Source organism: Zonotrichia albicollis, chromosome 33, assembly GCF_047830755.1.
Source record: "Zonotrichia albicollis isolate bZonAlb1 chromosome 33, bZonAlb1.hap1, whole genome shotgun sequence".
In the NCBI taxonomy this organism is placed as follows: Eukaryota; Metazoa; Chordata; class Aves; order Passeriformes; family Passerellidae; genus Zonotrichia; species Zonotrichia albicollis.
Genome location: NC_133851.1, coordinates 2393897 through 2411642, shown reverse-complemented (window position 1 = coordinate 2411642; position 17746 = coordinate 2393897). Strand labels below are relative to the sequence as shown.

At 65.9% G+C, this 17746-nt stretch overlaps 2 protein-coding genes across 7 annotated transcripts; both read right to left on the bottom strand.

Moving 5' to 3' along the window:
* Positions 1-374: 374 nt before the first annotated feature.
* On the bottom strand, positions 375-8148 carry NR4A1 (nuclear receptor subfamily 4 group A member 1). Its single transcript, XM_074530633.1, is given in 8 exon segments — positions 375-1919; positions 2009-2187; positions 2740-2942; positions 3702-3853; positions 3934-4063; positions 4236-5032; positions 7538-7575; positions 7577-8148. Coding segments are annotated over 8 exon segments (2175 nt in total). The 5' UTR covers positions 7996-8148; the 3' UTR covers positions 375-1662.
* Positions 8149-11215: 3067 nt separating this feature from the next.
* TAMALIN (trafficking regulator and scaffold protein tamalin) lies at positions 11216-17238 on the bottom strand. 6 transcript variants are annotated; one of them, XM_074530628.1, is made up of 8 exons: positions 17071-17237; positions 14386-14435; positions 13010-13064; positions 12647-12728; positions 12468-12561; positions 12331-12397; positions 12011-12077; positions 11217-11930 (listed from the first exon to the last, which is right to left on the bottom strand). In XM_074530628.1, the coding sequence occupies exons 1-8, from the start codon at positions 17209-17211 to the stop codon at positions 11500-11502; spliced, it is 987 nt and encodes a 328-aa protein (XP_074386729.1). In that variant the 5' UTR covers positions 17212-17237; the 3' UTR covers positions 11217-11499. The 6 variants fall into 6 exon arrangements, with proteins under 6 accessions (XP_074386731.1, XP_074386729.1, XP_074386733.1 ...); XM_074530632.1 differs by having other exon boundaries at positions 13010-13060; positions 17071-17097; XM_074530626.1 differs by having other exon boundaries at positions 11220-11930; positions 12647-12749; positions 17071-17236.
* Positions 17239-17746: the final 508 nt, after the last annotated feature.

Below are 17746 nucleotides of genomic sequence, written 5' to 3'. Positions count from 1 at the left end.
TGGCATCCTGACTCCAGCTGTCCCCGGCTCCATCACCCCGGCTGTCCCAGCTCGAGTTCTCTGTTTTTTCTCCGGCTCCAGCGTCTTGTTTTTATCCAGCCCAAGTGTCCCAGCTGCCCCCAGCTCTGACATCTACACTGTCCCCGAGCTCCGGCTGCCACCAGCTCCTGTCCCCAGCTCTGATTGTCCCCAGCCCGGCTGTCACCAGCTCCCGTGTCCTCTTTGTTCCCTCTCCTCGATGTTCTGGCTGTCCCCAGCTCCAACATCCCATTTTTCCCCCCTCTCCAGCTGTCCCCAACCCCGCTGCTCTGTCCCCCCTTCCCAACCCCCGAATTTTAACTAAAAGGGAACACAAGGGACAAAGGTCCCGCCCAGTGGCTCTCACTGTACGGACAAGTTTATATACAGAAAATGGCCAAAAAGAGGGAAAATCAGAAAAATATATATAAAGGGGGGTTGAGGGGGCCGGAGCCACCCCTCGCTCACGCCCCCCGCTCTGTACAGGACCCGGCCGGAGCTATTTACATCAGGGGCGTTTTTACAGGGGAGGAGGGCACCGCGCCGGCGATGCCCCCGGGGAAGACGGCACCGGGGCTGCTGGGAGGCAGCGCCCAGGGCCGTGAAGGCACGTGGGGCACCCCTAAAAGTGCCCCCAAGAAGACTCAGGCATCTGAGGGGGGACCCGGATATCCTGGGAGTGATCCCGGGCATCCCTGGAGTGATGCAGGGGTGGTCCCAGGCATCCCAGGAGCGATCTAGGGGTGCCCAGGGGGTGCCAGGCATCCTGTGGATGACCCAGGAGGGGGTTCCAGGGGTTCTGGGGGTGATCCAGGGGATCCCAGACATCCCTGGAGTGATGCAGGGGTGGTCCCAGGCATCCCAGGAGCGATCTAGGGGTGCCCAGAGGGTCCCAGGCATCCTAGGAGTGATCCAGGGATGCCCAGGTGGTTTTGGGGCATTCTGAGGGTCACCCAGGGGGCATCCCAAACATCCCAGGGCTGATCTAGGGGTACCCAGGGGATGTTCCAGATATCCTGGGAGCGATCCCAGGCATCCCTGGAGTGATGCAGGGGTGGTCCCAGGCATCCCAGGAGCGATTTGGGGTGCCCAGGGGGTGCCAGACATCCTGTGGATGACCCAGGAGGGGGTTCCAGGTGTTCTGGGGGTGATCCAGGGATATGCATGGAGTCTTGGGAATGGCCTGGGGGGGGGGTCCCAGGTGTCCCAGAGGTCGTTCAGGAGTCCACAGGGGTGTCCTGGGCATCCCAGAACTGATCCAGGAATGACCAGGGCAGGTTCTAAGTGTCCTGGGAGTGATCCAGGGATACCCCAGGTGGCTTTTGGGCATTCTGGGGGTCACCCAGGGAGGGTCCCAAACATCCCAGGGCTGATCTAGGGGTACCCAGGGGATGTTCCAGGCATCCCAGGGATGCCCAGAGGGTTCCCAGGCATCCTTGGACTGAAGCAGGGTTGCCCAGGGCGGGTCCCAGACATCCCAGGGCTGATCTAGGGGTACCCAGGGGATGTTCCAGGCATCCCAGGGGTGACCCAGGGGTGCCCAGAGGGTTCCCAGGCATCCTTGGACTGAACCAGGGTTGCCCAGGGCGGGTCCCAGATGTCCCCAGGCAGGTCAGGGGCTCATGGCAGCCCCTTGCCGGGGACTCAGAAAGGCAGAGTGTCCATGAAGATCTTGTCCACGATGGGTGGTGGCGGCACCAGATCCTCCAGCTTGAGGTAGAAGATGCGCTGGAGGCCCTGGGTGCAGAGGCTGCGCAGCTCGGGCAGCTTGCCCAGCAGCTTGGAGAGGCAGCTGGAGCGGCCGGGCTCGGGCCCTGCTGCCGCCACGTGGTCCTTGAGGCAGCCCACGATGCGGTTCTGCAGCTCCTCCACCCGCTTGGGCTCCTTCAAGCCGTGCCGGTCTGCGGGGACAGACAGCGTGTGGGACGGCGGGGACAGACAGCAGGTGGCGATGGGGACAGCGACAAGCCTGGAGCTGGGAGGATCTCACCTGTGATGATGACGAGGGCGGCGAGGCAGGAGAAGGAGGGGACATCGACGCTCATGCGGTGCAGGCTCTGGGAGAACTCGAGGATGGCGTCGATCCACTCGCCGAAGCCACGCACGCACTGCTGCCGGTGCAGCACCACGCCGTTGCAGAAGATGAGTTTGCCTTCCTCTGGCTTGGAACTGCCAGGAGAAATCCAGGTGTCACCCCTGGGCACAGCTTGGGCTCCCCCAGCAGAAACTCAGGTGTCACTCCCAGGCACAGCACAGGTCCCCCAGCAGAAACCCAGGTGTCACTTCCCCCAGCTTGGGCTCCCCCAGGAGAAATCCAGGTGTCGCCACCCCAGCTCAGGCTCCCCCAGCAGAAATCCAGCAGAAATCCTTGTGTCACCCTCTCCAGCTCGGGCTCCCCCAGCAGAAATCCAGGTGTCACCCCCAGGCACAGCTCAGGTCCCCCAGCAGAAATCCAGGTGTCACACCCAGCAGAAATCCTTGTGTCACCCTCCCCAGCTCGGGCTCCCCCAGCAGAAACCCAGGTGCCACCCCCAGTGGAAATCCAGGTGTCACTCCAGCAGAAACCCAGGTGCCACCCTCAGTAGAAATCCAGGTGTCAGCCTGGGCACAGCTTGGGCTCCCCCAGCAGAAACCCAGGTGTCACCCCCAGTGGAAACCCAGGTGTCACCTCCAGCAGAAACCCAGGTGTCACCCCCTGCTCTGGGCTGCCCCGGGGCTCACCGGTACGCCAGGCGAAGGATGAAGAGCTCCAGGAAGGCTGACTCCAGCAGGAGGTCCTGGTCCTCCTTGGGCAGCTCGCTGAAGCCCTGGATCTTCTCGGCCCACTTGCGGATGACGTCCATGGAGCCGGTGAGGAGGTCGTAGAACTGCTGCACGTCCACAGAGTCCTCCTTCTCAAACGGGCACGGGGCTGACTCCTGGAACTGCCGTGGGCACAGATCAGGAGTGGGGTGGGCACGGGTCAGGAGTGGGGTGGGCACAGGTCAGGACTGGGATGGGGATGGGTGAAGATTGGGATGGGCATGGGTAAAGAACTGGGATGGGAATGAGTCAGGACTAAGATGGGTCAGGAGTGGGATGGGAATGGGTCAGGAGTGAGGTGGGCACAGGTCAGGATTGGGATGGGTCAGGATTGGGATGGGGATGGGTCAAGATTGGGATGGGGATGATCCAGGACTGGGATGGAGATGGGTCAGGACTGGGATGGAGATGGGTGAAGAACTGGGATAGGCCAGGATTGGGATGAGTCAGGATTGGGACGGGGATGGATCAAGATTGAGATGGGGATGGGTCAGGAACTGGAATGAGTAAGGACCTAGGACAGGGGTGGATTGGGAATTGGGGTGGGAATGGGATCAGGAGCTGGGATGAAGATGGGTGAGGAACTGGCTGGGAATGGGATCAAGATTTGGGATGGGGACAGGTCAGGAACTGTTGGGTTAGCAACAGGGATGAGTTTGGATCAGGAACAGGATGAGGACAGCATCAGGAACTGGGATGGGGATGGGTCAGGATTGGGATGGGGATGGGTGAGGAACTGGGACAGGGATGGGTCAGGATTGGGATGGGGATGGGTGAGGAACTGGGAGGGGGATGGGTCAGGATTGGGATGGGAATGGGTCAGGATCCAACTGCAGCCCCAGCACGGCCCTGGGCAGGGCGTGGAGTGGCACCAGCCCTACCTTGGAGTAGTCCAGCTTGGTGGCACTGGGGATGGAGTCGATGTGAGCCCGCACCAGCGAGGTGATGAGGCTGACCGGGGACGCATCCGGCGGCTGCTTGGGCTTGGAGGGGAGCCGGCCTCGCCTCCCCTTCAGGCTGTCGGTCCGGACCACTGTGTGGGGATTGCAGTGAGTGCCTGTCCTAGAGCAGCCACAGAGGCTGCAGAGAGGGGACTGCGGAGGGTTCTGGTACCTTCTTTGACCATGCCCACGGCCAGGCACTTCTGGAAGCGGCAGAACTGGCAGCGGTTCCTGCGCCGCTTGTCCACAGGGCAGTCCTTGTTGGCCAGGCAGATGTACTTGGCATTCTTCTGCACTGTGCGCTGCGGGTGGGGAAGGAGCGGCCGAGCTGAGCCCGGGGCGCTCAGCTCCGAACAAAAACCCTTCTGTCCTCCCGTGCCTCCCTCTCCAGCCCAGCATCCGGCTCCGTGTCCCTGCCCGGGCCACCCCTCAGCATCCTCCCGCCGCCGCAGAGCACTGTGGGAGTATCCTCACCTTGAAGAATCCCTTGCAGCCCTCGCAGGTGCGCACGCCGTAGTGCTGGCACGACGCGTTGTCCCCGCAGACGGCGCAGCGCCCCTCGCCCGCCCCGGGGCTGCGCACCTTGCTGGGCCCCTCCAGCAGCGGCGAGCTGGGAGCCAAGGGCAGCCCCCCAAACCCCCTGGGACCCCCCTGGCTCGGGGGAAACGCGTCCGTGTCCAGCAGCCGCGGGTCCACACGGGGCGAGGGGCCCAGCTGCCCCTTGAGGGTCGCCGGGGAGCCAGCAGGGCTGGGGGCCGGGGGGCTGAAGGCGAAAAAAGGAGGCTGAGAGCCCCCACTCTTGGCTGGCTCAGCCCAGGGCTGCCCAGCCTCATAGTTCGGCAGCGGCGAGTACGGCCCGAAGGAGCCCTCCCATGCCGCGGCCTGCGGGGGCTGGAAGCCGGGCGTGGCGGGCGAGGGGATGGAGCAGGGGCTCCCGTAGCAGTCCGAGCCGCTGGAGGACAGGGTCTCGTCCGGCTGCCCCCCAAAAGCGCTGGGGTAGCAGCCGTACACCTGGAAATCCTCCAGCTTGAAGGCGGTGGCGGCGCTGGGCTGGCCGCTGGCGGGCAGCTGGTAGAGGAAGGCGTCGAACTCGCCGGCGTAGCCGTCCATGAAGGTGCTGAAGCTGGGCAGGGCTGGAGCGGCGGCCGCCAGATCGGCTCCGGCCACTTCCATGGGGAATCGGCCGCCCTCGGGGCTGAGCAGCTCGGCCGGGCAGCGCTCGCAGGGGCCGGCGCCCGTGGTGCTGCACTGGGCCTGGATGCAGGGCATCTCTGTGGGGAGAGAGGTGTCAGAAATCTGGGTGTCACACCAGCAGAAACCCAGGTGTCACCTCCCACCAGCTGGGGCTGCCCCAGCAGAAATCCAGGTGTCACCCTGGGCACAGCTGGGCCTCCCCAGCAGAAATCCAGGTGTCACCCCAGCAGAAATCCAGGTGTCACCCTGGGCCAGCTGGGCCTCCCCAGCAGAAGTCCAGGTGTCACCAGGTGTCACCCCCAGCAGAAATCCAGGTGTCACCCTGGGCACAGCTGGGCCTCCCCAGCAGAAATCCAGGTGTCACCCCAGGACAAATCCAGGTGTCACCCTGGGAACAGCTCAGGCTCCCCAGCAGAACCCCAGGGGACCTGGTACAGCCCCTCTGGCATCCAGACAGAGGATGGGGACAGGGTGGGAACGGTGAGAACCTCCCCAGGGTTCTCCTCGTGCTGGAGCTGCACCTCCATGGCCACTGGCAGCGTGGTGGTGGCCACCGGTGTCCCCAGGAAAGGTCACGGCACAGCCAATGGGTGCAAAGGACATTGCCCAAAACGCTGGCTTAGCAAAAGGCCCCGAAAGGAAAGGAGGGAGGAATGTGGCCAGCAGATTCCCAAGCCCTCGGGCTGGCCAAGGGAAGCCAGAGTTAGGGCCGAGCTGGATTTTGAGGACTCCACTTCCCCCATAATCCCTTTTAGGGCTTTTTGGGAACATCAGCGCAGGTGAGGGGGAGAGGAGCCCACCCTCTGTCCCTGGAGCCCCCAGGGCTGTGTGCACGGATCTGGTGGGACATAAGACAAGCAGAGCCCTGTGTCCAGCTGAAAGCCAAGCCAGAAGTGACCCCCATGGCAAGACGATAATGTAATTCATCTCGCAGACCTTTAAAGGTCACGCTGCGCTGGCCCCCGGCCACGTCCTGGCACGGCCCCCGCTGCCAGAGCCCCCGGATTCCCCCAGCCAAATCTGGGCAGCTCTCTGGGGCACCAGGAAAGCCGACACCCCGCCAGGAGCCGCGGTTAAAAATACCCAGCGTGGCTCCAGCGCTGGCACCCGCGGGATGGCACCGGCCCCCAGCCCCCTGCTGGCGGTCCCGGTGGGGTTTGTGCGTGTCCAGCCGGGGGCAGAGGGAACAGCGACCCCACAGCTGCCTCCTGTCCCCGAATGAAGCCCAGGGGACCTCAGGCCGAGCTGGGTACACACCTCAGGGCTCACTGTCTGTGCCAGCGGGAGTTTTCCCTGCCTGCATGAAAAGCTCGGCAGATGCAACTCCTCGACCCTTCCCGTGCTCCCAGTTCGGACATTTTTCCTCCCACCCACTCGCTGACAGAATTTGGGGTCCCCTCTGCGCTGTCCCCCCGAGGAGCGGGCACAGATTCCCGCAGCAGCCTCTGCTCTGCCCACGGCCGGGCTCTGTTTGCAGATTCCTGCTTTGGGAGGGAGGGAGGGAGGGCAGCTGCCCGTCCGTGCCCAGCCCCGACGCTGCCGCCTGCACGGGCGGGTGGCAGCCGCTGGCACCGGGCCCCGAGCCGCGGGCGGGCGAGAGCAGCCGGTGGCACCGGGGGTGGCTCCCGCTGCCCACGTCCCTGCCGGCACCTGCTGAGCCCGGTAATGCCGCAGCAGCGGTGGGCACGGGGGGTTTGCCCGCACGGGGCTGGCTGCCCGCACATCCCGGTGCTCTCCGCTGCCAGCTCCCGGTGCTGCCCGCACATCCCGGCTCGCAGTGTCCGGTTCCCGGTGCTGCCCGCACATCCCGGTGTCCGCTGCCAGCTCCCGGTGCTGCCCGCGCGCTCCTGCCCGCCCTCTCCGGTTCCGTGCCCGCTCCGCTCGGGGATCCCGGGGTGATGCCCACTGTGGGGCGGCTCTGCCCGCTGCCAACCCCAGGGACGGGGATTCCCTGCGTCCCGGTTGCGGTGCCGGGATGGGGGAACCAAGGAGCCGCTCCCGGTGCTGCGCAGCTCCTCACAGAGGAGAGCGGGGTGTCGGGCTCGTCCCGGGACCCCCGGGGCCGGGGGTCGCTCTGCCAATTCCCGCCGGGTGCGCGACCCCCGGTGCCACCGGCACTCCTGACCCAGCTCCTCCCGGTGTCACCGGGACGTCCCATCCCGTGCACCTCCCGTGCACACTCGGTTCCTCCCGGCGCCACCGGGAGGGGCAACCCCACACAGCGCGCACTGCCCGGTGCCTTCCACCGGCACCCCCGACTCTCCCCGGTGACACCGGGAGTTCCTTCCACAGCGCCCTTCGGACACGCCAGCCCCGGCTCCACCGGGACGCGCCACCCGGTTGCCCGTGGTGCTACCGGGACACCCTCCCACATCCATCCACCTTGCAGGACGCCCACAGCCCTGAGCCCCCGGTGCCACCGGGATGCCCCACCCGGGATCCCCTCGGTGCCACCTGACACGCCCGATCTGAATCAAACGGCTCCTGCTCCCCCGGTGCCACCGGGACACCACCGGGACACCGTGCACCTCCCACTGCCAGCACGACCCCCGGTGCCCCCCGCATCCCGGTGCCGCCCGTACCCGGGTGCCGGCGCGGCGGCGCTCCGGTTCGTGCTCCTGCCACGGCCGCTCCGCGGGCTCCGCCGGGCTCCGGCCCCGCCACTACTTTCTCTTAAGCGCTCGGTGACGCGCGGGGCGGCGCGGGGCCGGTGACGCACGGGGGGGGCGGCCCCGGCGGGGGCGCGGCCGTGACGCACGCGGGGTTCCATTGACGCACCCGCGGCCCCGGCTAAAAATACCCCCGCGGCCCCGGCTAAAAATAGCTCGGGCGCCCCTCGCTTCCCCTCTGATCCCCCCGGGGGCCGCCGGAGGGGGGAGGGAGGCCCCGGTGGCCGGGGTATCCCCGGTGTCCCATCGGTGTCTCCTCGCTGCCGGTACACCGTGCCCTGGTGCCTCCCCATGGTCGGCGCTCTCTTGCTGCCGGTGTTTCCGGTGTCCCCTCGTTGCGCCCACCCCCGAGGCCCCCTCGGTGCTGGCATCACTTCGGTCCCCACCTCCGGTAACTTCTCGGGGTCGGTACCCCGGTGTCCTCTCGTTGTCGGTACCCCGGTGCCCCCATTCTCGGTGCCGGTATCTCCGGTACCATTATCCCCGCTGTCCCCTCAGTGCTGGCATCCTCGGAGCCCCCTCGGTGCCGGTGTCTTCATTGCCCCATTCCCGGTGTGCCCCCGGTGCCCCCGGTACCCCCGGTACCGCTATGCCCAGTGCCCATCTCTCTCTCGGTGTCAGAATCAGTGCCCCCGGTGCCCCCGGTACCGCTATGCCCAGTGCCCATCTCTCTCTCAGTGTCAGAATCACTGCCCCCGGTGCCCCCGGTGCCTCCGGTACCGCTATGCCCAGTGCCCATCTCTCTCTCGGTGTCAGAATCACTGCCCCCGGTGTGCCCCCGGTGCCCCCGGTACCGCTATGCCCAGTGCCCATCTCTCTCTCGGTGCCGGTATCCCCGGTGTCCCTTCGTTGCCGGTACCGCTATGCCCCCATTCCCGGTGCCGGTATCTCCGGTACCGTTATCCCCGGAGCCCTCTCGGTGCCGGTATCTCTGTTGCCCCATTCCCGGTGTGCCCCCGGTGCCTCCCGTACCCCCGGTACCGCTATGCCCGGTGCCCATCTGGGTCTCTCCGGTGCTCAGCGGCACCGGTATCCCCGGGCTCCTCCCGCCCGGTGCCAGTGCGGGGGGGATGACGCGGGGTCCCGCCCCCGCCCGGTCCCCGCGGGGAGCCCCTGGCCGGCCCGATGGAAACAGCGGCGGCTGCTGGCGGGCGGCGGCGCCGGGAACAGCGCCCGGGGGCTGGAAAATGAGCTCAGCCCGGCCCGGGCCCGCGGGAGGCCGAACGGTGAACGGAAGAGACCCAGAACCCCGCAGTGCCCTCCGGTGCCACGCCGGTACCCCCTCAATACCCGCCGGTACCACCCGGTACCCCCTCAGTACCCTCCGGTACCATCTCGGTACCCACTCATTACCCGCCAGTACCAACCCGGTACCCCCTCAGTACCCTCCGGTACCATCTCGGTACCTCCTCAATACCCTCCGGTACCATCCCGGTGCCCCCTCAATACCCTCCGGTACCATCCCGGTGCCCCCTCAATACCCGGTACAATCCCGGTACCACTCCAGCACCTCCCGTGATACCTCCCCGGTACCGCCCCGTTACTCTATCGGTATCTCCCGGTACACGTCGGTACCGGCTCGGTACCGTCCCAGGGACAAACCGGGGGGTCTGGGGGGACCCGGCCCGCTGTGCCCGGTTTGGCAGCGCCCCCGGGGCTGACAGCGCCGTTAGTGCTCCCCCGTTAGCGCCCCTACAGCGGCACCGTCCCACCGGGGGGGGGCTGGAGCCGGTGCCCGGTACCCCGGGAGCCGCAGCCGGTACCGGGACCCTGCCTGGCCTCACGAAACCCCGTGAGCAGCAGCGGGGACAGCCCCGCGGAGGGGTCCGGAGGCCGCACGGTGGTACCGGAGGAGGCGGCCCGGGGGTACCCGAGGAGGCGTCCCAGGACCGGGCGCTCTCCCCCGTTCCCTCGCTCCTGCCCCGTTTCTCGCTGTCGCCCGCCCCCGACGGGGTTCCGTGACGTCACATCTGCCCGCTGACGTCACGCCGGTCACTGACGTCTTGGGGATCCCGCGGCAGCACCGGCGACGCCCCCGGAGGGATCCCCCGGGCCCGGCGGGACCCAATGAAGTCACGGCCGGTGCCAGCCCGGGGATGCGGCCCCGAACCCTCGGGACAGGGCAGACAGGAGGGTCCCGGAGCTGCCGGGGGTCCCAACGCCACCGGGGGCCCGGATCGGGGGGATTGCAGCCCCCCGCATCCCTCGCTCGGTTACCGGACGGTGACAGCGGCGGCCCCCGCATGCCGGGATTAGCTGTACCCCGGGAGAGGCCGCGGCGGCGTCGGGGGAGGAAACCCGAGCCCAACGAGCCCCGCAAGGCCACGGGGGCGCGGGGGGACCCGGGCATCCCTCCCGACACCCGGTGGGGACACGATGGTCACACCAGGGTGCCCGTGCCCGCCCGGTGCCCACGGCTGGCTCCGTGCCCCCGCTCTATATTTATCGGTAATGACAGGCTGCTCCGGGGCGTGCCCGGTGCCCCGGCTGTGCCCAGGCGGTGCCACGCGTGACTCCAGCTGTCCCACGGCCACCTGCCCCTCTCCGGGCACACGCAGCCCCAGGTCGCGGCTATAAAAAGCTGAGCGTGGGGTGGCAGCTGCCACCAAGGGGGGGTCCCGTGGTGGCTCTGGCAGGAACGGGATGCTCCGGGGCCGGCAGCACGCGGGAGGGACGCCGAGAGCAGCCGGGGCTGCGGGAACCGGACCATAAATGTCCAGCACGGAGCTGTCCTGGAACGGGGACAAGGCAGGGGAGTGTGGGGGGGCCGGCTGAGCCCCCCATCTGCCTCCATGGAACGCACAGAAACCTGCAGTTGGCACCCCCAGATCTCCACAGGGTCCCCTGGGGGGGGACAGGGAGAGTTGGGGTCCCCAAACAGCGCAGTCAGAGGGGAAACTGAGGCACAGCAAAGGGGAAACTGAGGCACAAACAGAGGGGAAACTGAGGCACAAACAGAGGGGAAACTGAGGCACAGCAAAGGGGAAACTGAGGCACAAACAGAGGGGAAACTGAGGCACAGCAGAGGGTTGGGGGGCTCTCGGTGCTCCATCTGTGCACACACCAATGTTGTAGCAGTCCCGCAGCTCTGGGGGCGCTTTGTGCCCCCCAATCTCTTCAGCGGCTCTCGGGGTGCTTTGTGCCCCCCAACTCCTTCAGCGGCTCTGGGGGTGCTGTGTGAGCCCCAGCTCTGGGGGTGCTTTGTGCCCCCCAATCTCTTCAGCGGCTCTGGGGGTGCTTTGTGCCCCCCAACTCCTTCAGCAGCTCTGGGGGTGCTTTGTGTCCCCCCAACTCCTTCAGCGGCTCTGGGGGACACCGAGGCAGTTTTGGGGGGTCCCCAGTGCCCGTCCTGCGCGGGCACCGCGTCCCCTGCCGGAGGAAGGGCTCGGGGTGGGACGCGCTTCCCGCCGGCTGCCGCAGGAAACGGGGCAGGAAGGGCCGGGCCGCGGCCCCGCAGCGCCGGGACGTGGCCGAAGGCACCGGGGGGGACACGGGGGGACCCCGGCAGCTCAGTCACGTCCGAGGTGACATCAGCGCGTCACCCCAAAGGGACAGAACTGGGGCTCTGTCCCCCCTCACTCACAGCCACGCATCGCTGCAAATCCTCTCTGTATTAGCGAGGTACAACAGCAGAGCAGGGTGAGACCCCCAGGGCCCCCCCAGCCTGGGGAATTCGGGGCTCCCCCGGTGCTCCCCCTCCCCAGAGCTCCGTGAGCCGCTCCAGGAGTGTCCTCACGTCTGTCTGTCCCTTGCTGCTGCGTCCGTCCCTCAGCATCACGATCCCCAAACCTGCTCCGTGCAGCCCCCAGGGATTGGGGGGCGGGCAGAGCAAATGAAGCCCCTCGCAATAAATAAATAAATAGTCCTGGGGAGGCTTAGAGGTGACTCTCCTCCTCCTCCAGCGCCCGGTTGAGCCCCGGGATGAACTTGAGCAGCCGCTGGCGGAAGCTGCTGTGCCGGTTCTTGCGGGAGGCGGCGGCGGCGGCTCCGTCCCCGGGATCCCCGGCCCGGGCCCAAAACTTCCCCGCAGCCGCCGGAGCTCCCGGACACCTGAGGCTGGAGCTGCGACCCAGAGCGGGCCGGGGGCGCGGGGGAGGGGGCGCGGGACCCCCGATGTCCTCATCCTTGTCCTTGTCACCATCATTGTCGCCGTTCAGGGAGCTGGAGGAGGCGAAGACGCAGGTCTGGTACAGGGAATCGTCGCTGCCGCTGGCTCGGGAGGAGCCCCCCGGCAATGCCTCCCCCTGCAGGCACCAACGGATGGACTCGAGCGTGTCGTAGATGCTGGGGTCCTTGGCCACCACGCCTGATGGGGGACACGGGGGTGTCAGGGGAGGCGGGTGGTGCCCCAAAACCCTCCCACAACCCCCTGAGACCCCCACTCACCCCGCACCAGCCGCTGCTCCTGCACCATCAGCGAGCGAAACTCACCCCATTTCTCGTAGAGGGTTTGCTGTGGGGAGGGTGAGGGGGTCAGGACCCTGCTGAGGGGGTCGAGACCCTGCTGATGGCATCAGGACCCTCCTGAGGGGGTCAGGCCTCCCTGAGGGGTCCCAGGACCCCGCTGAGGGTGGTCAGAACCCTGCTGAGGGGTCCCCAGGACCCTGCTGAGGGGGTCAGGACCTGGTTGAGGGGGTCAGGACCCTGCTGAGGGGTCCCAGAACCCTGCTGAGGGGTCTCCAGCCCCCCTGGCAGCCCCTGCTCACCTTCAGGTACTGCAGCCGTGCCTCCAGCTCAGCCCTCCTGATGGATGTGCCATAGAGAGTGTCGAGCCTGTGGGTCAGCAGCTGTCAGCACTCGCGGGCTGCAGCCCCCCCGAGCCCCCCCTGAGCCCCCCACTCACCGGAGAACATTCCCCGAGCTCTTGATGATCTCCACGATCTCCCGGTGCCGGATTCCCTCCACGTTGAGCCCGTTGACGCCCGTGATGGTGTCCCCTGGAGCACAGGGCGAGCAGGGCGGGTTCAGGGGGGCTGCTCCCCGCTGCTGGGGCTCCCCTGGGTCCCCCCAGGTTGTGCTCACCAGCCTTGAGCCCCGCGGCCTCGGCCGGGCTCCCGCCGTGCACGCGGCACACGAAGGTGAACATCTCCACGCTGTTGCTGTCCTGGTGGTGCAGCCCGTAGGTCTGCAATGAGGGGGCTGCAGTGAGGGGCACCCCGACCCCCAGGGACCCCCCCCGAGGGCAGCAGTGCAGTGTTGGGTTGCTGCTGGGGGGGGGTTTGCCCAAGCAGCACAGCATGGGGAGGTTTGGTGACTTGGTCACCTCTAAAAATAACCCCGGGATCAGAGACAAATTAAAAATACCCTGATGCAAAGCAAGGTGTGGGGAGGGAGGGTGGGGAGCAGGGCCAGGCTCAGCTCAGCTCAGCTCAGCTCAGCACCCACCTGGATCTCGAAGCCAAAGGACTCCTCTGCCTTCTTCTGCAGCGTCACCACCTTCCTGGGGGACACAGGGGTCAGAGCACCAGGCACACACAAAAATGCCTGTGGGAACCTCAAAAATGCTGCTTTGGGCTCCCCAAAATGCCTGCACACCCAAAACTGCCTGTGGGAACCTCAAAAATGCTGCTTTGGGCTCCCCAAAAATGCTTGTGGGAACCTCAAAAATGCTGCTTTGGGCTCCCCAAAATCCCTGCACACCCAGCTCTGCCTGTGGGAACCTCAAAAATGTTGCTTTGGGCTCCCCAAAATGCCTGCACACCCAAAATTGCCTGTGGGAACCTCAAAAATGCTGCTTTGGGCTCCCCAAAAATGCTTGTGGGAACCTCAAAAATGCTGCTTTGGGCTCCCCAAAATCCCTGCACATCCAAAATTGCTTGTGGAAACCTCAAAATGCTGCTTTGGGCTCCCCAAAATCCCTGCACACCCAAAACTGCCTGTGGGAACCTCAAAATGCTGCTTTGAGCCCCCCAAAATGCCTGCACACCCAAAAATGCCTGTGGGAACCTCAAAATGCTGCTTTGGGCTCCCCAAAATCCCTGCACATCCAAAACTGCCTGTGGGAACCTCAAAAATGCTGTTTTGGGCTCCCCACAATGCCTGCACATCCAAAATTGCCTGTGGGAACCTCAAAAATGCTGCTTTGGGCCCCCCAAAATCCCTGCACACCCGAAACTGCCTGTGGGAACCTCAAAAATGCTGCTTTGGGCTCCCCAAAATCCCTGCACACCCAAAACTGCCTGTGGGAACCTCAAAAATGCTGCTTTGGGCTCCCCAAAATCCCTGCAAATCCAAAATTGCCTGTGGGAACCTCAAAATGCTGCTTTGGGGTCGCCAAAATGCCTGAGATGGGATTCACCCAACTCTGCCCGCCAGTATGTGCCCACAGGGTCTGGGGGTGTCTGAGTGGGACCCCATCTTTGCTCTCACCTCCCCCATAAAATCCCCCTCATTTCCAGCCCTCCCAGGGTATCCAGAGTGGAACAACGTCCCCAAGGCCAAGCTCCAACCCTCTGGGACAGGGACAGGGCACAAGGCATGGCCAAAGCTGCCCGTGCAAACCTCAAAATGCTGCTTTGGGGTCCCCAAAATGCCTCAGATGGGATTCACACCGCCCAGTTTGCCTTTGCCAGAATCCTTTGGGTGCCAGGCAGGGTCTGGGGGTGTCTGAGCTGTGACCCCATGGCTGCTCTCACTTCCCCATAAAATCCCCCTCATTTCCAGCCCTCCCAGGGTATCCAGAGTGGAACCATGTCCCCAAGGCCGAGCTCCAGCCCCTGGGACAGGGACCCCAGCCCCACTGGTGTGCCCCCTGCCCCTACCTGTGCTCCTCCGGGGACTGGCTGGGCGATGCCCACTTGAACCCAGTGTCCTGTGACAAAGGAAGAGCCATGAGGGGACACCCGAGGGGACATCCCCCACCAGGACAGCACCAAACCGTGCCAAGGCAGCACCCGGGTGTCCCCTGGGCATAACAGGGCTTTGATCAGGGCTCAAAGCACCCTCAGAGCGCCCGGGGCTCGCCCCACGCTTTGACGTCAGCCCCACCCCACGCTCTGAGGGGCCCCGGCACAGAGGGGCCCTGTTGTGGCCACAAAATCGGGGTTTTTGTGCAAAATCCACCCCTCCCTCCCTCCCAGCCCAGACAATGTCGCTGTTGTGGCAGGAGCAGAGGCGTGGGCGGGTGGAGGAACAGGCAGGACCCTCAGGAGGGGACAGGGCTGTCCCCAAATGCCCCTCTGGGGGTGTAGCCCCAGTGCAGCACAGGCAGCGCCACCAAAATCCGTCCCGTGAGGGTGGCACATGGCACGGTTTGGTGGCAGCAGGGTGCTGGGCTCCGGCAGTGCAGCACAGCGTCACCAAAAGCTGTCCCTTGAGGGTGGCACATGCCACGGTTTGGTGGCAGCGGGGTGCCAGCGGTTCTCTCTGTGCTCTGCCTGCCACATGGGTGTCACCAGCTCTGCCACATGGGTGTCACCGGCCCTGCTGGTGTCCCCAGATAACGACAGACCTCCCCAAATGCACCCACAGGCACAAAACCACCAGAAACGGGAACGTTGTCGCCTGTCACGCTGGGCCCCACGTCAGCACAGGGACAGGAAGGGACGCTCTGGAGCCCTCGGGGACACGGCTGCTGCTGCTGGTGGCCCTGCTGGCCAGGCCACCGTGCGTGTCTGGGCTGTGGCAGAGCAGCCACTTCTGCTCCGGATGTCGGCTCCGCTCTCGCTTCCCACCGCGCTCAGGAAGCGCCGCGGGGCCGGGGGAGCCTCAGGGCGGGGTCGGGCCCAGCGTGAGCACGGAGGAGCTTTGCCAGGGCCCTGTGCTGCTCCAAACCAGAGCTGGGAAGCGCTGGGATCTGTCCCCAAACCAGACCCAGGGCACTCTGGGACCTGTCCCTTACTGTCCCTAAATCAGACCCGAGGAACTCTGTCCTTTACTGTCCCCAAACCAGCCCTGGGGAGCGCTGGGACCTGTCCTTAAACCAGACCCAGGGTACTCCGGGATCTGTCCCTTACTGTCCCCAAACCAGAGCTAGGGAGCTCTGGGACGTGTCCCTTACTGTCCCTAAACCAGACCCAGGTTACTCTGCCCTTTACTGTCCCTAAATCAGACCCAGGGCACGCTGAGACCTGTCCCTTACTGTCCCTAAATCAGACCCGGGGAACTCTGTCCCTTACTGTCCCCAAACCAGCCCTGGGGAGCTCTGGGTCCTGTCCTTAAACCAGACCCAGGGTACTCTGGGATCTGTCCCTTACTGTCCCTAAACCAGAGCTGGGGAGCTCTGGGACCTGTCCCTTACTGTCCCTAAACCAGACCCAGGTTACTCTGCCCTTTACTGTCCCTAAATCAGACCCAGGGCACGCTGGGACCTGTCCCTAAATCAGACCCGGGGAACTCTGTCCCTTACTGTCCCCAAACCAGAGCTGGGGTACTCTGGGACCTGTCCCTTACTGTCCCCAAACCAGCCCTGGGGAGCTCTGGGACCTGTCCTTAAACCAGACCCAGGGTACTCTGGGATCTGTCCCTTACTGTCCCCAAACCAGAGCTGGGGAGCGCTGGGACCTGTCCCCAAACCAGAGCTGGGGAGCGCTGGGACCTGTCCCCTGCTGTCCCTAAACCAGACCCTGTGACCTGTCCCTTATCCTCCCTAAATCAGACCCAGGGCACTCTGGGAAATGTCCCTTACTGTCCCTAAATCAGACCCAGGGTACTCTGTCCTCTACCGTCCCTGAACCAGACCCTGTGATCTGTCCCTAAATCAGACCCTGCTCCTGGGTACCCTGTGGCTGATCCCTCGCCCTTCTCACAGGACAGAGTGCAGGGGGGTTTTGGGGTCACTCCTGTCCCTGTGGGGTCACTCCCGTCCCACTGACAGAGCCACAAACATGGGGTGGGGTCTGGTCCTGCACCCTAAAAGCTGCAGGGCAGGACAGGGAGAAGGACCAGGACAGGATGTGGGGCTTGGGGACACCGGGAAGGAGCACAGGGACGATTCCTGAGGGAAGGTGAGGAGGGACCTCGATGCGGGGACCCGGGGGGAAACCAGGGTGGGGGTACCGGGACAACCCCGGGGCAGGACGTGAGCAGGATCCTGGCCAGGATGTGACGCTTGGGGGGACAACACGGAGCGAGAGGGGACGGGGACAGCGGGAAGAGGCTGCGGGATGATGGGACAGGGGCGAGGAGATGCTGGGGCAGCACAAGAAGCTGGGGGCGGCCATGGGGACACGGGAGCGGGATGGGGACACGAGGGAAGCTCGGGCGGGAGGGGGACATGAGGAAACAGGGGCGGGATGGGGACACGAGGGAAGCTCGGGCGGGAGGGGAACACGAGGGAAGCTCGGGCGGCGCTCGGGACACGATAAGAGCCCCGGAGGAGACACCGGAGCGGACCCGCAGCCACCGGCGGCCGGGCGGGACGGGGACACGGCGCAGCCCCGCTCCCCCCGTTAGCGGTCCCGGTGCACAGCCCGGGGGCACCGGCGCGGTTACCCCCGCAGCCCTACCTTGCGCACACGGGGCAGGGTCCCGCCGGCCGCCGCCAGCGCTCGGTACAGCTCGGCGGGCCCGGGGCTCTCCGGGGCCGCCGCCGGTACCGCATCGTCCTTCGGCCGGAGCCGCCGCCGCCGCCGCCGCCGCAGGGTCATGGCCGGGCCGGGCCGTGCCGGGAGCCGCTATATGGACCCTGGGGGTGGGGACACCAAGGGACCGCCCCTTTTGGGGCCGGACACGCCCGCTTGGGCGTTAGAGCGCGGCTTTGGGGATAAACCACGCCCAGGGGCCGGCTGGGGCCGGCGGCTCCCCGGGCACGGGGCGGGACCGAGCGGAGTCCGGGGGGTCCGGGGTGAGGGGACCCGGGGGGGGGGGGGGGCAGTGGGGGGGTCCGGGGTGAGGGTCCTGCTTGGGGTCCCTGTGGGGGTCCAGTGGGGGTGGGGTCCTGCTCAGAGACCCCATGGAGAAACAGTGGAGGGTCCAAGTGGGGGTGGGGTCCTGCTTGGGGACCTCATGAAGGTCCAGTGAGGGTCTGGTGTGAGGGTCCTGCTCGGGGACCCCATGGAGGTCCAGAGGGGGGTCTGGTGTGAGGGTCCTGCTCAGGAACCCCATGAAGGTCCAGAGGGAGGGTCTGGTGTGAGGGTCCTGCTCGGGGACCCTCAGGGGATCCAGAGTGGGGTCTGGTGTGAG

Coding starts and splice junctions, on each gene's coding strand:
- TAMALIN (XM_074530626.1), bottom strand. CDS start 17,211: ATGACCCTGCGGCGGCGGCGGCGGCGGCGGCTCCGGCCGAAGGACGAT. Junction 12,750..13,009: donor CCTTTGGCTTCGAGATCCAG/GTGGGTGCTGAG, acceptor CCCTCATTGCAG/ACCTACGGGCTGCACCACCA. Junction 12,078..12,330: donor CACGGCTGCAGTACCTGAAG/GTGAGCAGGGGC, acceptor CCCTCCCCACAG/CAAACCCTCTACGAGAAATG.